The sequence below is a fragment of the Rattus norvegicus genome, chromosome 6, assembly GCF_021556685.1.
Source record: "Rattus norvegicus strain SHRSP/BbbUtx chromosome 6, alternate assembly SHRSP_T2T, whole genome shotgun sequence".
In the NCBI taxonomy this organism is placed as follows: Eukaryota; Metazoa; Chordata; class Mammalia; order Rodentia; family Muridae; genus Rattus; species Rattus norvegicus.
The window spans coordinates 61133052-61154897 of NC_141539.1; the positions used below are offsets into that span (position 1 = coordinate 61133052).

At 36.4% G+C, this 21846-nt stretch overlaps 1 protein-coding gene across 11 annotated transcripts in view; it reads left to right on the forward strand.

The window, feature by feature from the left end:
• Positions 1–21846, forward strand: part of Dgkb (diacylglycerol kinase, beta) — a 756364-nt gene that overhangs the window by 242112 nt on the left and 492406 nt on the right. For all 11 annotated transcript variants that reach the window (XM_087554410.1, XM_087554412.1, XM_087554415.1 and 8 more), the window contains 2 exon segments: positions 40–156; positions 8206–8304. In XM_087554410.1, coding sequence (XP_087410536.1) covers positions 40–156; positions 8206–8304 — 216 coding nt within the window.

Here is a 21846-nt window from a genome sequence, read left to right on the forward strand (position 1 = left end):
AATAGCGCTTCTTACCACCCTGCTATTCTTCTGTTTCAGGTCATGCACCATTATTGGGTCGAAGGCAATTGCCCAACCAAGTGTGATAAGTGCCACAAGACAGTGAAATGTTACCAGGGCCTGACGGGGCTGCACTGTGTTTGGTGTCAGACCACGGTGAGTATCATGGAACACTGTCCTGGAAGGGCTTTGCAATTAGAATAAATCACCTAAAACCCTGGGGAGGGTGCAATTCTTATTTCATCTGCCTGAGAATCAGATTTGTCTTCATATGACTCAATATTTTAGAGATGACACCTTCACATGCTTTTCGAGGACCCATGAAGTGGGTTCTAGAAGTTCCCAGGAAAGCAATCAGAAACTGCGAATGAAAGATGGCAAACAGAAGAGGTTCATGGCTGCTTGAGTATATTTGCATCTCAGGACACATTCAACCATTCTCTCATGTATGCTCCTTACCTGCAGTTACTTCGTGAGCTGGGACACAAGAGGTTTTGGTGCAGTAATAATTAGGGAAAAACACAATCGCCAAGGCTTTAGGATACCACCCGGTTGACTGTCAAACTGCTTCAAATAACTTTGGAATAAACAGTTATTAGTTGATACTGCTATGACTGTTTAATTTCTGAAATTGACATAAGCAAACATTTCTTCTTTTTGAGTGTTTATTAGCCAGCTGGGGTGGTTTTGTTTCTTTCTAGCAGAATAGCCTCTTAGTCCTTCAGTTCTTTGCATTCTTTTGTGAGACTAAACAGCAGAGGGCACTGTAATAGTTGTCAATTTTATTTATTTATTTATTTATTTATTTATTTATTTATTTATTTATTTATTTATTGGTAGAGTTACAAGTTTCTGTCCAAATCTACAGGTTAAACAGTGTTCTTAAACACCCCCCCACACACAGAGAGACAGAGAGAGAGAGAGAGAGAGAGAGAGAGAGAGAGAGAGAGAGAGAGAGAGAACACACACAGAGAATAATGTAAACACATTTTGACTTTCATTTCAAAGTACAATTAAGTGTTTGAAGAGCTTGGTTATTATATTAAAATGTCTAGCAATTAGAAGAACATATTAATGCTCAATTTTAAAGAGACATAAAAATTTTATTTTTAAAAACAGTTGTATATATTAAAAGTGTATTTGGGAAACTAAACAATTATAAGACTATGTCACTTTTCTTCCATATCTTATAGAAGCCTAGCCCCAGCCCCACATAATTTTACTTGGCATATCTTAATTTTAGCATAGGCTAAGATTAGAAAATATCAGGATTGACTTTTTTACTTTTATCAAATTTAAATTTGTATTGACTATGTTGCCGTTGCTATCATTTTTACTATTCTTCTTACTAACTGTTACTATTATTAGTAGTAGTCGTCGTAGTAGTAGTAGATTTCTCTATTTCTTAAAAAGATAATATTTATGAGTGACTATTCAACTTGAAAGACAGGAATTAATGTGCTAGGTCTCTAGACGCGAGATCTCTGGGTGCTTAGAAGTTTGCTATTCAATTCTTTTCTTCTTCCCACTTTGTCTCCATGAGTCTTTCAGAATTCTGATTTGCAGCAACAGTAGGGACACCCTTATTAATTTATCAATTTTGTCACTAGTATCAGAATATGTTCACCTGAAAATATTTATATACTTAGTATTATTCATAGCTTTCTTGAGCTGTTTTATGAAAATGTTAGCCTAAGACCGTTCCCTCAATTAATGGTGACTAATGTGACAGATCTCTAAAGGACCAAATGTCACCTTCATACTCTGGGAGTCAGGAGAGTGCAGGAATGTGGTTCTGCCTGGCTTGACTTTTGTCAGGGGCCACCTGAGTGGATTCCATGAGGAGCTACTTAAACAGATCAGAGGATGGAGCATAGCTGCACTCCAATCTTTCTCCAACAGCTATTACTTATTTCTGACTTGAAATCACAACTTGAGAAATGTAGAATATTAAAATGGCCTGAGTCACTTAAAATCTGTGCCACTGTATCCATGAATAGCCTCAGATTGGGACAATATTCTACACTGTAAAATGGTGCTGATAATACCTATCTTATAGGACTGTTGAAAGGATTTAATATGTAAAAAGTCTGTATAGATATGCTTAGAAATGGAGAACATACTTAGTAAACGTTCAATGACTATATTATTAACTCAGTGGGCAACAGGTGAAGTCAGACATGGTGCCTAGAGTCAACCCTCATGTCCATGCGGCATGCTGGGAGTAACATTCAGGATACTCCCATCTCATTTTGGGAAGGATTTATAAATGGAAATTTCCCAAACCTACTCAGAGTAACTCTTGCATCCTTAAAGACCTTAGGATATTGTGTGGGTTCAAACATCACTAACTTTTATGTCAAGGTCCATAGACCTGCGTTCTCAAGAGCAACTCCTCAACTCTTATCCTGCCATTTGCAAGAGCTGATCCTAAAATGAGGTTTCCAGTTACTATGTGAGTTAGACTCAGGTTTTTCTTGTCTTTCACGTTTGTCTCCTCCATAGAGCCTAGTGCTAAGTCCTTACATTTCTTGCTTAAAATATCTCTTGCAGATCTGAGATTTTGACTTCATGTTCCCAACCTTAGTACAAGCTCTTAGCACCCCCTCCCCACTAGATTAGAGTAAGAATCTCTTGGCTTATTTCCCTGACAGAAGGTACTTCTCCTATATGTAGGCTGCCATACCACCACCAGAAAAATCTTTTGAAAACCTTAATTTGCTATAATATGTCCGCTTCAGCAATCTATAATAATTCCATGATAATCAATGCAGCCTCTCCACCACCTACCTCATTTTGATTTTGACTTTTACAAAGCACAGATTTAAGAAGCACAAGTTCTTGCATCCTCTTTCGCCACTGAATTCTCTGTTAGTGATGGGTATTTTTCAAGGAACCCCTATGGAGGCCATGATTAGTCCAGAACCTTTACTTAAAATGTCCCATTCCTTGAGCTGTACTAGTCCTAAATACTCACTAGGAACCAAGTTTACTTATTTATTTCCCTTGACATTTTCTTTGATGCTAATATTTTCTTCTTCAATTTATTTTATTTCTGAAAGGAAGACTGAATTGCTCCTAGCAATTTCATTTCTGCGTGCCATCAATGTTATACTCCTGTTTGCCTCCATTGCTACAGGCTGATAGCATGCACATCTCCCTTAATCATCTGATGATCCTAAGGGAGTGTCAGGTTTTGAGGAAATCTTCGGGTTCACCATAACGAGCAATACAGTAATCTTCATGTTAAATATTGAATCTCAAGTATACTTCGTCTTCAAATATTAATCACAAAATGTCTTGAAAAAAACGGTAATGGTCAAATTTCATTAGATTGGTTGGTTAATAAACTATGAAACATAAGCGATAAACATCCATTTCTGCACTTTTAAGCCAGTGACATGTATCTTCATGTACTATAGCAGCCAGCCATCCTGCAAACCTAAAGCTAAGAAGGACATTTTATGTTTTACCTAAGGCTTTCTCGCTAACATGGGAAATTGGTAAATTTCCAGGAAATGAACAGGAAAAGTTGTGTCTCCTACCTAAGCAAATTTTTTCTGTGCTTTCAACGTCATTCCTTTGAGTCAGACTCATCGTGGTTTTCGTTTCTTTTTCTTACTTATATGCTGACAGCATTGAAATCACACTGCCAAGCCTGGTTCACATCCGCTGGGTGTGTCCCTGTCATGGGTTTGACTCAGTGTGTTAAGTTGCTTCTGGTCAAGAAAGGATGACTCCTTGTCAGGCAAGAATCACTAGACTGTGAGGTTAATACAACTATTTGAGATTAATAAGAGAATGCCTATATTCTACATCTGATCACTAACTTGATATCATATTAATATACTTTTAATAAAAGTAATACACTCCTGGCAATGACATTTAAGCTTTTTAAGTCTTAGACAATTTATCATTTAGCAAATGCCATCATGAAGGAAGCACCCTGAATTTGTAAATATTGATTTCATGTCAAAGTGTCAACTAACAAATATATTCCTTTAAGTCAGGTCATTGAATTTTATTTGTAAGAAGGACTATTGTTTTGTTTACGAATCTCTAGATTCTAGTGAACACTTCTCCTGGTTTTCCTTTTTCTACTACTCATTTCTACTATTAGCTCAACACCTCTCCATAACACACACACACACACACACACACACACACACACACACACACACACCTCTCTCTCTCTCTCTCTCTCTCTCTCTCATCCAAACTTGAGACAGATTTTGCTAATAAACATAGAGCTGGCTCTAAATTAGGTGCTATTGTGAGCTGTCAAATTCTGAAATTATTTCCAAGTGTTTAATCCAAGTCCAAGAAAAGCTGGTTCATATTACATGACTTTACTAGACATACGCTTGTATCTGTTACCCTGAAAGAGCATTTCCGGGTATCTTAAAAATAAGCTTTACTTTTCTACATGCCATCTTTTAAAAATATGAAAAGATAGCTGTGGACAACATTTTGAAAATGACTTTGGAAAGGTGGGAACTATTTCTCTTGGAAATTCTGCTCAAGAGGCAGATGCATCTGTGATCAAGTTCATTTATAACCTCGAGGAAGGCTTCTGTCTGCCTGTCTTTGCTTACTTTCTGTTCTTGAAGATAGTCAACAATTCTGGGCATCTTTCGGACTCCACCCTTTTCACACATCCTGATGCATGGAATGACATGGCAACACATTGTCAAAACCTGATTGTCTTACTATCAGACAACGCTACAAACTAGGGAGGTTTTAATAACAAGGGATATGCTTCATGCACTCTGGAGGCTGAGTGCTTTCAGGTCAGGGGGCATGTCATATTAAAGCATTTTTTAGTGTCACAACTTGGCAGATGACATTGTTTGTCAGGACAAAAATAAATGTTTGTCTTCTGGACCACTTCTGATTCTTTCCAGGATTGCTAATTATCTAGGGGACCCTTCTCATACCTCCATCTAGCTCAAGTTAGGTCCCTAGCGTTCCATCTCCAAATACTGTCCACATTTGAATTTAGGAATTGTTCTACATAGACTGTAAAGTGTATTTAAGAAACAGTGCCAATCCCAGAACCTTGATATGGTTCTCAGTAGGTATTGACAACTTTCCCTTTGTGATCTGTTGTTAAAAAGACACATGCACACATTCTCAGAAAACACAATGTTATCAGAAACCTAAAGAAAACCAATTTGTTCATTTTAATTCTATTATGTGATTTCGATTTAGTTGATACCTGTGTTTTTAATAGACTCATTTTTTTCTTTACAGAATTTTCAATTTACAACAGAGATGACGCAATCATTTATGACTGATAGTCTTGTTTTGAAGCTCTTTTTTGTTCTGTTTGTTTTGCTAGCTGGCTGATTTTTCAGTTTCTGTCTTGTTATCAGGTACACTTCTGGGTGTTGTGAGGCATCGGTCATAGATGCTTCACAAGTTGAACCATGGCTTTTAAAAATGGTTAGTTCTTTAACCATGTTGCCCACAATTTTGACCTTTCCCTCTAAAAACAATATCATGGACTGGATAGCCACTATAATATACTTTCAAGATGTCTGGTTATAGTTTTCACAAAAAATAAGGTATTCCATACATGATTAATAAATGCAAATCTCTTCAGACATGTTTCTCTTAATATGTGTTCCTGTTTCACTGACAGGCGAGATGCCCACTCACATTATGGACCCTGCTACTTGCTGATACTTCTTTAAGATTGAACAGAAAACTCAGAGATATAGGACATTGTGGCAGTTAAACTTGGAAATATTATACTGGGCCTAGTTCTATCAAAGCAGCATTCCGTGAGATATATTGAGTTATATCCTCGCTTACACTAGTCTCCTAGTCAATTGAATATTTCTAAGTCCTTAGTTCTTTCCATTTGGGCCTAAGTGTAAAAATCAGTCACCAACTTTAATGACTGTTTATATTGGAAATACGTGAGATGGAGGGGAATGTGAAGTTGAGACTCAGATGCTGTCACCGAGCTGTGCTGGCCTAAGGCTGTGTGGTCCTTCCTTACCTGAAATTTATGCAATGTGTCATTTTAGAGTGTCCTACAGAGTACGACTTCAAGACAGTCTCACTCTGCACACACCAAGATTGCCTTATGAGAGTGTTTTAGCCTCTTTAGGCTCAGTTTTGAGGTAGTTGCCCAATATCAAGGAGTAAAACTTAATCTCTGTGACAAGCGAAAATCCAGAGGAAACTTAAGACACTGGATCTGCCTTGGGTTTTCATCGTGTCAATGGGCTTATTTTCTACAGCTCCTATAACAGAATGTAGAAAACTAAGTGGTGTAAGGCAACATAAATTTATTCTCTTAAATCCTGGAAGAGTAGAAACTTAACAATGTCAGCAAGGCCATTAGCCTCCTGAAGCATTTAGGGACAAACCCAGAATATAGGTTTATTTGGTTCAATTGTGTATAAGGATTCAGCTGCTTCTTTTTCTTTAATACCTTTTACCTTTTGACAAAGATTAGCAGTGCCTAAGAGGAATTGTGACCCACGTTTATATAAAGAAGTTTACATGCTACTGAGAGAAAGAGATGCTAAGTGTAGAAAGATGTATAAAAAGACTTTTATTTTGTCTTTTACTAGATTGTGATAGTTTCTAGAAGTCCTTGGTGTTCCTTGTATAAAGACAACATTAATATCTAAGCCTGGCTTGTCTCATGTTTCCTTCCTGTATTAGTATTTCAGGTCCAGATTTCTTTCTCACTATAAAGCTTCCAGTCAAGGGCCAGACACATCCAGCATGATTATATTCTAGCTTGAGTATATTAACATAGGCTGTGTTTGCAAAAAAAAAAAAAAAAGGTTCACATTCACTCATATCAGGAGCAAGATTTTGATCTTTACGTATTATTTAGATATGATCATTTTCACCACACCCTTGGCAGCTTGTTGCCTATGAATCTATATATCTGGGATAATAATTATTTTATGAGAATAATTTCAATAAACCAATATATCTTAGAGTTATTTTAAGGAAGTTGCATTTTTATTGCCCAGGCAGAATATAGGTTTATTTGGTTCTATTGTGTACAAGGATTCAGCTACTTCTTTGTCTTTAATACCTTTTATCTTTTGACAAAGATTAGCAGTGCCTAAGAGGACTTGTGACCCACGTTTATATACAGAAATGTATGTGCTTCTGAGAGAAGGAGATGCTGATTGTAGAAGATGTGTGAAAATACATTCATTTCGTGTAATGCAGCCTAATGGGCACGAATTATAGTACAAGTACTTGAACTCTAAAGCGGAGTCCCTGTGTGACAAATGTCAGAGAGTACAGGACAGCACAAATCCTCCTTCAGTGTGGTTCCATCACCACCCTTAAATCAACAGTGAGCCTGGGCTCAGTGGCTAATTAACTGCTTAGACAGAGGAGTTAATACAGCTAAGGCTTAAATGGAGTGGCCTTCTGAAATGAGTAGATAAACTGAAACTGAAAAATACTGTAATATTCATTTTTTAACAACACACATGGCACGACTATTTCATACTAAATCAATAGTAAGTAGTGAAAGGGAGACACTTTGGAATATCTTGGAGTGAGAATTATTTTCACCAAATCTTTGATAAAAGACCATCTCTTTGATTTCAAAACATCACTACTTTATCATTTTGTTATACTTACATTTTAATTTAAACTAGTGATCAGGGTTGATGAAAAATATCAGCTAAGGTTCCTACATATTGTAAAATAAATATCACATTATATGATTATAAGTTAACCTAACGTCGGGCTGGTAAACACAATATAAAGATCCACTTTCATAATCATAATCATCTTCTTTTATTTATATCCTGCTCCTACTGAGATGAATCTCAGGTTACATTTACATATTGAATTAAAAAGTTAAAACTAATGATGGGATCAATTATGCCCCATACTGAGCTGTGCACTTTGGAATGACTTTGAGAAAACAGGAGGGTCAAAAAGAAAAGAAGAAGCATCAACAGCGCACAGTGGTTTCAAGATTCCACTGAAGGATAAGCAAGGTGACACTGTAGTTAGCAGTAAATTGTGTTGGTGAAAGAAAGTATAAAATTTAGCAAAATTAGTATAAAATTGTCAGTAAGCTCTGAGCCTGTTTGTTCTTATAATTCTTCTAATATACTTGTAATGTATTATTGTATCTAATCTGCAGTCTGCTCTTCCCTGGATGCTATTGTCACATAGATTTGATACTACTTCTGTCTCCTTTCCTAGCTGCACAATAAATGTGCTTCTCATCTGAAGCCTGAATGTGACTGTGGACCCTTGAAGGACCATATTTTGCCACCCACCACAATCTGTCCAGTTGTATTGGTGAGTTCGCCTTCATCATTCGGGTTTCACTTGTGCGTACTGTGAGAAACTGTAACGCTATGCCAATGAGTAATTCTGGAAATAATTTTTCATTACTTAAGGAACAACTCTGTCAGCCTGACCCACACCATCTATCCAGAGTAGAAACCTCTGCTCAGGGTGTTCTCGTCTTCCTTGTATGTATACACGGTGGGGTAAGGGATGCTCAAATTGAAGCAGACTCGGATGTTGTCTCTTAGTCATGCCGTACTTACCAGAAATTGTATAGGCAGAATGCGTCTACATTTTACATATTTTATAGATGTAGCTTCCCAGAAAATGAGGTTATTCTTGTGGGCATTTTGCTAGGAATGCACATTCCGTGTCTAAAGTTTTGAGGTCTCTGTTTTAGGTCAGAGGCTACCTTGAATGATGACACAGATCTTGAAATACGTTTCTACTAGCTGTTTTTTTTTTAATTACTAAACAATAAATTTTACTACCTGCAGGCTAATTATCTATTAAATAAATATAGAAATGAAAAGTGGAGTGGGGGGTAATTATGAAGACTCTTAATAAGGATAGAAACAGTGCTCAAAGACAATGTTCACTTTCAGAATACCAATTGTTAATGATTGAAAAGTTATTTCATAAAACAAACTACACTCTATCTGTAACACACATCAGTTCTCTTCAAAAGCAACCCAGGAATTAAATGGCTAGAACTTTGGTTTTATATAATAAAAGTAAAACTAAGGAATGTTATACAAATACTTTTGTAAAGGTCAACTGAGAAATTAATCAAATTACTCAAATTTTCACCCACTTATAATTCATTTTTTTGTGGTTATCTGCAAAATACTGATGGCATTTTAACATGCTTGTATATACAAAATTATTATAAATTCTTTATTGTGTTGAATTATTAAAAGAAAGAAAATATCTTCAATTGCTGAGAATAGCAGTAATTAATTTTAATATTTCCCAATGTAATACTTGTTAAACACACATAATAATTGAGATTAATTATAAATATTGAGTCATAAAATACTTTAGATTTTAAATTAATTTGTTGCTATTCATATGCATGAAAGAATTTTAATTTTTAACAGTATTTTTCATTCTAAAAATATTGTAATTTTGATTATTTAAATGCATCTTTGAGATCATGTTTTAATTTCCACAAAAAGTCTGATTTTTTTTTGTTCCATGAGGATTCGGGTAGGATCTCCTGCTCAGTGGAACAATTCACATTCAGGCCAGGCTGCTGTGTCACATAACATCAATCATGAGGTGCAGCTTCTCCCTCGTTCCTTTCTTGGGCAGTTGAAGGCCTGATAGCTTGTGTTACATGGATAGCCTTCCCACAATCTAGGCAAACTTCCATTCCTGCATTTGGATACTTTTGATTCTGAAAAGTTATTTTCAGTCTCCAAGTATTGATATGGTATCTTTCATGATTTGTATCTCAACTTTTGTTATTGAGTCATTAGAATGTGGCTGGGTCTGAAGCAAATCCTTAGCTACATTTAAATCACTGACATCATGCCTCCCTCAGCCCTGGCCTTTTCTTGAGACACTCCCTTCAGCATCTTTGCAGGGGTAACAATGTTACCTTGATAGCTACTGCTGTATCACTAGGTCCTTGCTTCTTGTGTCACAGTTTTAACACCTTTACTAAATCTTCCTAATCTGATATCATGGTTCTGGTCCACCCCATGCCACTTTGGCCATTTTTTGCCTGGGATTGTCTGTTCCAGTGACATTCTTATAGTCCTGCTTCCTTTTCAAACATCTCTAAGCTGCTTGCTGGGTCTAAATGTCACCTTCAGGTATAAAGTGATTACCACAGTTCCTTACTTGAATTCCAAAGTCTTCTATGGTAAAGAAAGTCCTTAACTGGGTCAACCGACTCCATCTTTGGCAAAACATAAAACACACTGGAAATCAAGGATAATTAAACTGTGTGCAATTCTCCAGGGACACCTTTTTCTCAAGCCTCAGCACTCTTGTGTATGTTAATAAAGCAGGTGATATTATGTCTTTTTAGAGTTTCTTCTGCCGTTCAAAGCAAGAGTGAAAGGCTGGGTGTTTTTGTCTAATGGAATGAATATATTGACTACAACATCCATTAACTATTTAAGGCTCATCCTTTAAACAAAATAATGTTCAGCCTAAAAAGTTGGGTAAACTGTTCAACCTGATGGACATTGAGCCTTTCTAACCTGTGGACTCCCGTGACAATCCCAGACAGAATTTTACTCTGTTATCTGCTGTGCTATTTTAGTATTTATTTAAACAAAACTAGTAGGTCTTCAATAAAATAAAAATTTGCTAAGTTGGTTTTTTACTGTTGATTTCCTTTATTGGATGATTCGCCCATTTTAAATATCTGTGCCTTAAATTTTTGACATAGAATTCTTCATGGAGCCCGAAGTGTTGAGCTTAGATATTATGAAATGGCCACTCATGTCATCTCTACAGCATCAGACAAAATGTCAAAGGAGAATTAAAAATGGTTACTGAGATGCAATTATTCCTTAGCTTTTTGAACTGAAGACAGTTTTAGAGAGATTATATGCACAGGTCATAGCATTCACCCTCTTAGAAGACACATGTCAGTACTGTTCAGTGTACTTGGAATTGTGCAGTCTCCAGTCCCTCATCTCGTGACAATGAATATGACTGTTTGGGGCCTATGCCTTCATTCTTCTTTGGTATAACTCCCTAAGGGCAGAAGCTAAATTACAACAGAGATGGTGTCTGTTTAGGGTTAGATTTCTCAGATCAGAAATAGCATTCCATAGCCCTACCATCATTTGAAACTCTCGGTGTTTTCTGCTGGAGTGGTTCTGGTGGCTACAAGGTTTCCCATTATATTTAATACCCCTTCGTTTTAGCTCCCCAATGCAGAATGTGCCAGGAGAAGAAAGGTGCAGTTATTATGTCAAAAAGTTAGGTTCATTCAATGTAGTTGATTTGTGATTTCTTTGGTTCATAAAATTAGAAGTTCCTATGTGTGTGACATATAACTTTAAGCACTGAGAAGTTATATCTGATGTGGGACTGTGACATACATGGTCAAAAGATATCTACAACATGACAAAGTAAGGATAACTTGAAGAATGTTATAGCAGAGACCAGAAGTTTGGAATTAACTTCGTGATAGATTGGTTCAGATGAGGAGAATCTGCAGTCATGGTTCTGGGTGTCCATGGTGTTCACTACATGTTTGAAAGTTAAGATACCCTGAGAATGGTTTTTAGATGCTGCTCCTAACACTACTCAGAATAAGCAGGAGAACTTATTCCAATGATTCCTCTCCGTCAGTGATGGATGAAGGGGGTGAGGGAACTTACTATGTGGGCCTCAGTACTGGTGCTAGATTATTTTTACCTGGAAGCCAAGAGTCTTCTCTATTGGAACCATTACTCGTTGTAATGGCTGAGAATATGGGAAATCTTTATTCAGTGGTGTTATAAGCAAAGTGAGTATAAAAGAAGAACACAACTAATTCATTAGTTTTAGATCATTTAGTGAAGCTCTTAGAAAAGAAGATGCATGGAAGATGGAGGAGAAAGAAAGTAGCATGCAGTGTAGTGGACAGAATATTTAACAAGATTCTGGCATTTAAGTGTGATATAATATTGTATATATAATGTAAAAATCATCAACAAGCAAACAATACAATTCAAAAGACAATGAGACCAACACAAGCATTTGAAACAAATATGTATATTGATTATCTATAAATATATGTATTTAGGTATAGTGTAATCATTTACCAGAAAGATACATAATACAAATTATAGAACTTAATACCACATACACAGCTGAACTATAAGATGGGGTAAAGGCCCAAATTGTGCCTAGCAAGTGCCCATTCCTCTGCTGTAGGCAGAAGAGTAACTGGAGAGGAAAGTCTAGACCACACACAGTGAATCATTTGCATGTAGGTCCTGACATTTATTACATTAATTTTTCCAGATGAGCTAATAACATCTCTTTTGGTAAATGGGGCATGACGTGTTAGTTAAGAAAATCTTCTATAAGATATACATACCTAGCATTAAAAATCTGATTACATCAGTTGCTACTATCAGGTTGCACTGAAGCTTAAAATTTAAATTTTAAGCTTTAGCTATAAAAATAACTAAATATTTATAAAATCTTAAAGGGCATAAATTTTAAATCTTGAATTCAGTAATGTAAAAGAACCTTGTAATAAATAAACTCTGTGGTATGTAGAACTTTTTCTTATGTTTCTGCAACTAAACTACATATGTCATGTGACATGCTGCCTTAATACTTAAATATATATCATTAAATATATTTCCATATAATATGAATGCCTATGAGGAATAACCCATAATTTCTCTAAAAGATAACATCTAATGTAAGGACTGTTTGTGGCTACCATTTTGCCCAACCTTTATTTTGTTAGAAGTAACCACTTAGCAGAAATCTTCAAAAAGACCATTCTTTCTTGACTTCTCTTATCTACCTAATAGTACAAGGTATCAATGTCACATGCTGTTTTGTTATAGAAATATTACTGTCCTACAGTGATTCTGTTTTATTTCTTTTTGTCTGTACTGCACTCTCATCTGCATCACAGGACCATAATAGATAATATTTGTGAAATAGACACCACACATTGGCAGATATAATTAATTTTTAATTCTAAATTAGCTGCAAATGATTACCTCATCTCCCTTTAAACTCAAACATATCCCTGTAATGTATAATCAAAGCAGTATATTAACAATAAGAGAATGCATGTTAAAGAATTGATCCATTTAGCATTTTCTCTCCTTTTGTACAACCGAGGCATTCCTGTGGAATAATTTCTCATAGACATAGTGTAATACCAAGTTTTAGTAAAGAAGTTTATACAAATGCCAACAGGATAAATAGTGGTGCTTCTTAGATCCTATAAAGTGAAAGCACATTATTTGAGTGATTTAGGATCTAAGAATATTCCTTAGCTTTGACTCAAATGGTTCCGATTCTACCTCTCTTTCTCCTTCACTGCTAACTCTGTAATGTGGCCAATTATGGTGTTACTGCAGCAGCCATCTACGTAGTCCTACGTATAACACCCTCAGAGAACCATATGCCATATTAACTTCTCCTCTTCCGATCTCTCTTACTCTTCCACAATTTTAAGCATTCTAAATTATACATTGTAAATATGGTGATTACATCTTAAATAGCATAGGGTATGTGAAGTCTTCCTTAGAGCATGTGTTAAACTAAGTCACTACTCCACAGAATGTCAGAAGGTCTGTTAGGGAGTGAATATGGTGTGTGAGTCTTCTTCACAGCTCAGTTATTATGGGATCTTTTTGCGTCTACCTATCACTTACCTCACGCAAGTGAGAATTAATAATAACAACCCCAATGGTGAACATCAGCCAGTGCTACGAGGAGGGATGCATCTGAATTCTCTACAATTCTCAAACTTGCGAACAGTCTGCGACTTCCTTACACCAGTTCTTGAGCTTCCATCGATGTAGTGTGTGGTGGGGAGGTGTGAACGCTTGGTTGAGGCTGGAGCGTGCTGCTCTGAGTTTCACGTTCTACTTTTACACCGTTTCAGCTTCTTTGCTCTTCTTTCCAACTTACCTCGTTCACCTTTGGCTACAGCCACAGAGCTCATGCATCTCCTTGAAATCTTCTGCATAACCTACCTAGGATTTGATGATTTGTAACCATGCAGTTTTCTTCCTTTTTTTTCTTCTTTGTCAAAAGAATGGGGATAAAGTACATTGTCAGTTCTCAATAAATGTTTCATCAGTGTCATTACTTAATATTCATTTAATTAATATTCATTATAGGTCAATTCATAATTGTCATCATGGTAATGATAGGCAAAAGGGATCTCATTTTTTCTATATTTTGAAACTCTAAAAGAATCAGTTTCAGTGGTATTATTCACAAAGGAAAGTTGCTTTGTATTTATTTAATTTTTAAGATCAGCAGAATTAAACAGTAGCATTCCAATCCCAGCGAATAGGAAAGAACATTAGAGTATCGTCATGTGTACAATGCTCTACATTTGTTTCTGGCTAGGCATGCTCTTCATGTATAATACTAACAGTTGTATCATAAAAAGAGTACAATACAGAGTGGCATGATGTGATTTTTACATTGTGTATACCTGGGAAATGGACCAAATTTCACTACATTGTCCTGAATAAACTAACTTTCCTACTCATCTGCATGCTGTTCTCTCTCTCTCTCTCTCTCTCTCTCTCTCTCTCTCTCTCTTTCTCTCTCTCTCTCTCTCTCTCTCTCTCTCACACACACACACACACACGATATCATTTCTTAAGAAAATAATCATTATCTATATCTATTTATATATGCTTGTACCTGAAATAATAGATTCTGATCTTATGTTTATTTTTATTAGGACTATAACAATATTTCTGTAAGTTTGCATGATAGTTTCTACTTGAAATTTAATTGTACACACAGCCAGTTATAACTCTTTTTAAGGAAACAAATTTGTGCCATAGTAAGTTTATCACAGTTCATAGAAAAGCCAAAACACAGTGCCAATAAAATATAATTTGGAAGTTTGATGAAGATAAAAATCAAATGGAAATCAAAAATATGCACCCATACATAAACATCTCAAACGGGGATTTGAAACCATAACAAGATAAAAGTCTCAAAGAAAATGCAAGTGAAATTTAAAAATTTCATATGTGCCTATGATTCACAAATAAGGATGTGAGATTATCTAATAATGGGTGATTGGTTAAGGTAGGACTTACAGAAATACAGTACATAGAAAGAAGTGAGTAAATTTACACCAGAATTAAGTTAGAACTAAAAATGTATGTCACTAAATGTTGCAAATTTGATAGTGGTATTTTTCCACTCATGGATTTTAGTAGATTTACAAGTAAATGAAAGACCCAAGCTTGATAATGTTTATCTAGAGAAACACTTTGGAGTTTTATTTGTATAAAAATCCCAAGATCAGAATATGGCAGTGGGAGTCATTGTCCCTTTGTCCCAGCAACTCTCAGTGCAACGTGAAAGACTTGTTTCATTTTGTGCTCATTTTTATAACAACAATTAATAATATGTAAGGTGATGGCTCATGGATAAAGTTCACTTTAGGATGGCCAAAAGTAGTAATAATTCCAGGACTATAGAACAAGGAAGTAGCATATCCCATAAATGTTAGATAGATTGCCTGCCTGAACATTCATTGCATAGAATGAAGGAAATAGCAATTGCATTTGTTTTTATTGATAAAGGACAATAATAAAAACATCTATACCAAATTGGCACAGTTGTAGCATATGACAAGAGGGTTGAAGAATAAAGAGGGAAATAGGAGAGAGAAGATAGGCAAAAATATACCAGCAGCTGAGTAATGCAGAGAAAACACTCAGGGCAACTGACCCTTCTCTGAAACACAGGAGGATTAAGAAAGTATCTTAGATTCCTGGAGAACATCATCCAAAGAAAAGGACACAAGACTTTCCTAGAATAAGAAAGAAAACTAACAAGTTTTCATAATTTTAGGTATATTAAGAAAAATCAGACTGAATAAAAGAATCTGCATTTTCTGTTTGATTGATTTCCTTCATGCAATATCTATACAACATTTTTGGCTCATAAAATTATTCCAAATTTTCCTGGAAAGGAAAATGTGTTCAAGTACATAATATTGGAAAGAAGAGTGAGGAAAACCTGTTCTAAGAGCCTGTAGCAATATTTTTTCTTAAGGGTGCCCTGATTAAACAATGTTACATGGCAGTAGATATTAGGGGCTGGTGGAAAAGACTTAGGACACATGGAATCACACACAGTAATGAAATATATGATGTAATCTCATGTCACATTTGTTAGAACATCAGCTGTGTTGAGATTGTTGTATGATTACATGGAACACTTGAAAGAAAGTTAAATATCTATCCTCAAATAATTCACATGAATTAAATATTAATTTATTGATGAGATCACTATTAGAGGATTTTTCCCTAAAAGAAGAATGTTAAAATGTTGAACAAGTGGACAAGAGAAACAGTTTTAAATGATAAACATTAAAGTTTTCAGACCAGAAGAAGAGCTTATTATGGTACACTGTTACAAAAAGCCATCTTTTATAAACTCATGCAGTTTCTAAAATTGTCCATTGTTGTCTAATATGTATCAAAATGCTGTTCTAGTTAAACACTGACAAGGCAAACTTGCCACAAACCATGTCATAAAGATGTCCAAGAATGTGGCCTCCTCTATTGTGCTTGCCTCCTCCCTAGGATGATTGCAAAGGACAGGTCAAATATCAGATTAACGACATTAAAGATAATCCTTTGTGTCATTGTCACCTCCTAAGTTTAAAATGTTGAATGCAACCCAAACCATACTTCCTGAAAGCCATTGGACATATAAGGAAGTGCCTTAGAGATGTCATCTGTGGATTTAATGTTTCTTGCTAAGAGGGACGGTCATAAATGACCCGTGTACATGGCTTCTTTTGTTTTCATATTTATGTTAGTTTTTCAGTTTAATTTATCCTCAAATATAAAGACAAATGAATTTATCCTTAAGTTGTTCCACAGACTCCTTTTTCAGATTTCATATTCTTCACTCATATTTTCACTGCCTACGTCAACATGTGTTTCTGTTTACCCATGAATTGCAATAATTCTGTTGAAGGCTCTGGACCCTCTCCTTCCTGTCAAATCTAGACAGTAAGACCTGTCACTTAGAGATGCCCTCCCTACACACACACACACACACACACACACACACACACACACACACACACACACACACACCACTCTTTCCTCGTTAGTTGTTTTGTTTGTTTGTTTAGCTTGGTTTTAACACTTGACAAAAACTAGAGACATTTGGGTAAAGGGAACCTCGAATGAGCTGTCCCCACCAGTTTGGCCTGAAGAGTATTTTCTTAATTAAACATATAAGCGAGCCCAGCCCACACATGGGATTCTTAGTTGTATAAGAAAGCAGGTTTAGCCAAGTCATGAGGAGGGAGGGAGGCAACAAGCAGCTGCTTCTGCTACTTCCTCTGCAGTTTCCGACTCCAATTTTAGGCCTTGAGTTCCTGCTCTGGCTTCCCTAAGCAATGGAGTGTTCCACGAGAGTTGTAAGCTGAAATAAACCTCTTCCTCGCAAGGTTGCTTTTGATCAAGGTGTTTTATCACAGCAAGACAGTATCTCAAGAGTCATGGTATTCCTAGTTCCTTTTGGATAAGCTACACACATTCGGAAGGAATGTCACTCTGGAACACTGAAACATTCTCCTCTTTCTACAGTATCCTTATTCCATACAATCCATAAGTGCTTTTCTTCCTCTTCTTTTTTTTAAAAGTTGTGTTTTTTCTTTTCTTTCACTGGATATTTTCTTTACTTACATTACAACTTCGTAAAGCCCCTATCCCATCCCTCCTCCCCATGCTTCTGTGAGGGTGCTCTCCCATTCACCCACCCACCCCTTCCCACCTCCCCGCCATGGCATTCCCCTACACTGGGGCATTGAGCCTTCACAGGATCAAGGGTCTCTGCTCCCATTGATGCTGGCAATCTTCTGCTACATATGCAGCTGGAGCCATGGGTTACTCCATGTTTACTCTTTTGTTGATAGTTTAATTAGTTCCTGGGAGCTCTGGGGGGGGGAGTCTGGTTGGTTGATATTGTTGTTCTTCCTATGGGGTTGCAAATCCCCTCATTTCCTTCAGTCCTTTCTCTAACACCTCCATTGGGGACCCGTTCTCAGTCCAATGGTTGGTTGTGAGCTTCTGCATCGGTATTTGTCAGGCTCTGGCATAGCCTCTCAGGAGACAACTTTATCAGGCTCCTGTCAGCATGCACTTGGCATATGCAATAGTGTCTGAGTTTGGTGACCTATATGGGATAGATCTCCAGATGGTGCAGTCTCTGGATGGACTTTCCTTCAGTCTCTGCTCCACACTTTGTCCCCATAATTTCCTTTAGACAGGAATAATTCTGGGTTAAAAATATGGAGATGAGTGGGTGGCCCCATCCCCCAAAGGAGGCTTTGTCTAACCTCTGGATATGGTCTCTACAGATTCCACAACCCCCCCCCCCCAGACCTTTGTTGGTCACTTCAGATAATCTCATCCCTGTTGGGTCCCCGGAACTTCTTGCTTTCCTGGCATCTAGGGGCTTCTGGTGGCTACCCCCATGGCCCGCCCTCCACTACTATACACCTCTCTTCAAATTCCTGATCCTCTGTATATCATCCCCCTGTCTCCTCTCATACCTAATCCCAATTTTCCCCTCCCCCTCCACTCTTCCTTTCAAGTCCCTCTCACCCTCTGCCTTCTGTGAATATTTTTGTTCCCCCTTCTAAGAAGGACTGAAGCATCCACATTTTGGTCCTCCTTCTTCTTGAGTTTCATGTGGTCTGTAAATTGTATCTTAGGTATTCCGAGCTTTGGGGCTAATATCCACTTATCAGTGATCCTCAAATTGTTTCCTCTGATTATTGTTTCATCTGTACCTGCATGTGTTACTGTGCATCTGGGCCTCCCCTTCTTTGTCTTTTTTAATTAATTATTTTAATTATTTATGTTTCAAGGGTTATTTCCCTTCCTGGTCCCCCTCCATGAGCATTCCACCACATGCCCCCTACCCTTTGCCTCTAAGAGGGAGCTCCCCTCACGTTCCCATCCACTGAGACAGGTGCAGATGCTTACAGCTGACCATTGGACTGAGCCAGGGGACTCCAGTGGAAGAGTTAAGGGAAGGACTGAAGAAACTGAAGGGGATTGCAGCACCATAAGAAGAGCAACAGTGTCAACTAAATGGACTCCTCAGAGCTCCCAGGGACTAAGCCATTGTCCAGCCATTGAACACAAATGAGCTGCTCGGTGGCTCCTGCTACATATTTAGCAGAGGACTTCCTTGTCTGGCCTCAGCGCTTGGTCCTTGGAGGCCTGATGTTCTTTCTTCATTCCACGGTGTTTGACATGATTAGAGATATTCTTCCTCCATGCTCTATATGGTTCATTCACCAAATTTCTTCTATTTTGATTTTTATTATCTAAGCATGCTATGAGCAACTATGTCTGTGTATGAATTTCATTACTGAAGTACTAAAACAAAACAAAACAAAGCCAAAAGAAATTTCATGTTAAAAAAAGGACACAACTGTGTGAGAGAGTCGACTTTTTTTGTCTATGGAGTTATCATATTATTCATCTTCAAAGAGTTAGGTAAAATACCTGTGGATAGTAGTGTTAGAATGTAAGCAAAACGTGGAATCATAACATACATATGCATACACACATGTGTAACATTATGGAATAAATACTCTTGAAAAATTAAATGACTACTTACAAACTGATTGGCGTATACTCCCAAAGAGCATATGGAAAATAGCAATGTAACCTAGTGTTGATACAAATTTTCCACTGAAAAGCAGTGTAGGCATTTTTTTTAAGAATGAATGTCAAATCCTAATAACAGAACTAAGTTTTATAAAAATCTATTTCTAAATCAATTTACAGGATATATTTTTTTCAAAATACCAAATATATCTAATTTACTACACATAGATCTTTGAAATTATTTTCTATTTATGGCTTTGTGCTTTTAAAATTTGGAATAGTCATATAGCAATCAATTATTCATTTGATAGGATTTTATTGAAATAGACCATGACACATGTATTAGGGAAATATGAAAAAATAGACTGTAGGTAGATTAATTTCATGTGAATTTATATTTTTTTCATGGAAAGTATCACATGTCCCTGAGGTTTTTTATGCATTTACTATTTTTACCATGTTTTATATAATCTGAATGTGTGGTATGATATAATATGCATCGTTTAAAAAAGAATATATTCTTAGGTGCATACATATGCTCATGTTAAATAAAATATGGTATTAAAATAGCTTAAGCTGGGTTAAGGGGTTTGGGTGTTTTATTAAAATACAAAAATAGTTTGTACTTTTATAAGCCTGAACATTTTTGATCATTATTTCATAAACTTTACATGTGTATATATTTATTTCAATATCCTCATTTATAATATAGAGGTAAAAAGTAGTTACCTAGACAGTTTAAAATTGAAATAATTTTGCATACCAAATCCTTTCGAGCTCATGATAACATCTTTTTGGAATTTTCAGAGAACAATGTGGTATCTAGAAGCTTACTCAAGCATTAGGCACTGTCTAATAAATGCTTTGCAAAACTAAAAATACACACTGACGTGTTTAGTCAGATTTCAGAGTATGGCGCTTTACATCACACTACATGCCAAAGTTCCTACTCATGCAAAATGGATTTGAACACAATTTGTGCATGCAGATCTCAAGTGGTAGCCTCTTAATAGATGCCAGCCACTCTTTATTGTTACCCTCTTTTATTTCAGTAACATTTTAATTAATTCACACTGATTGAATAAATGTACATTGAGACTTATTTCCTAATGAGGGCACATTTAGAGGAAAGGTTCTGCATCATCCTGATATCCTGTGGGTAATTATATTCTAATTATATGGTCAGGGGAAAAGAGGCTATAACTCAGTACTGATATTGTTCGCTGGGCCCAATTAATTACAAGCACATAATGAAAGTTCATGATAAGGTTGACTGGCAGTCAGTGTAAATTTTGACTCAATTGAATTGTACCTAAAGTGAATACAGAGCTGGACTTTAACCTGGTTAGAGAATGCTTTGGCATGAGATCAGTGGGTGTTCAGATGGACAAAAGATCAGAATGAATTCTATCATATGCTCTGTCTTCAATGGTTTTTACAAAGGACGATGAAAGGAGAACTGAGCTCTGACTGTAAATATTGTCATCAATACTCTCTCATTACCTGTGCTGGTCCTGGAAAGCAGAGTACACTGAATACATGATGAAAGAATCCTACAATCGGCTCACTTTTATAAAGAGGAGCAACAAGCATAACAGACAACATAATAAATGTATTATGGATATGAAATGGATAAGTAACAATCTGGTCTATTAGCTTCTGGGAAGTGGACTCTCTTCTCTCTTGTGCTCAAGCGTCATTATTTCTTTCTCTCCAATTAGAACAGAGTGATAAAGATGTAGATGTTTTCACCACATACTAGTCTTATTAGTGGGAGAAATCGTGAAGTAGTCACAGCACACATGTGCTCCTGTGCATGTTGTGTGTGCAGGTGCATATGTGTTTTTGAGACCCTTTTATTTCAAAAATTCATTAGGATACTTAAATATGCATGATGAGAAAATAGTATAAATGACACTGAGATCAAAATAAAAGGAAACTCAATAAAAGTCAAATGTGAAAAATTCTATTTAAATTTTTTTTAAGTTGAGGTTATATCATTTCTCCATTTCCTTCAAATCCTCTTAATATCTCCCTTGCTCTCCTTCAGATTCATGGCCTATCTTTCTTCGATTGTTATTGTGTTCTTATGTGTACATGTATATCTTTCTAAACACAATATGAACAGTGCATGTGATGTTACTTCTTTCTTGATCAGTTCATTCCATGTTGCTTTCATATTTGCTTTCAGGGAAAAATATTTTTTAAGGTAAGGTCCTTC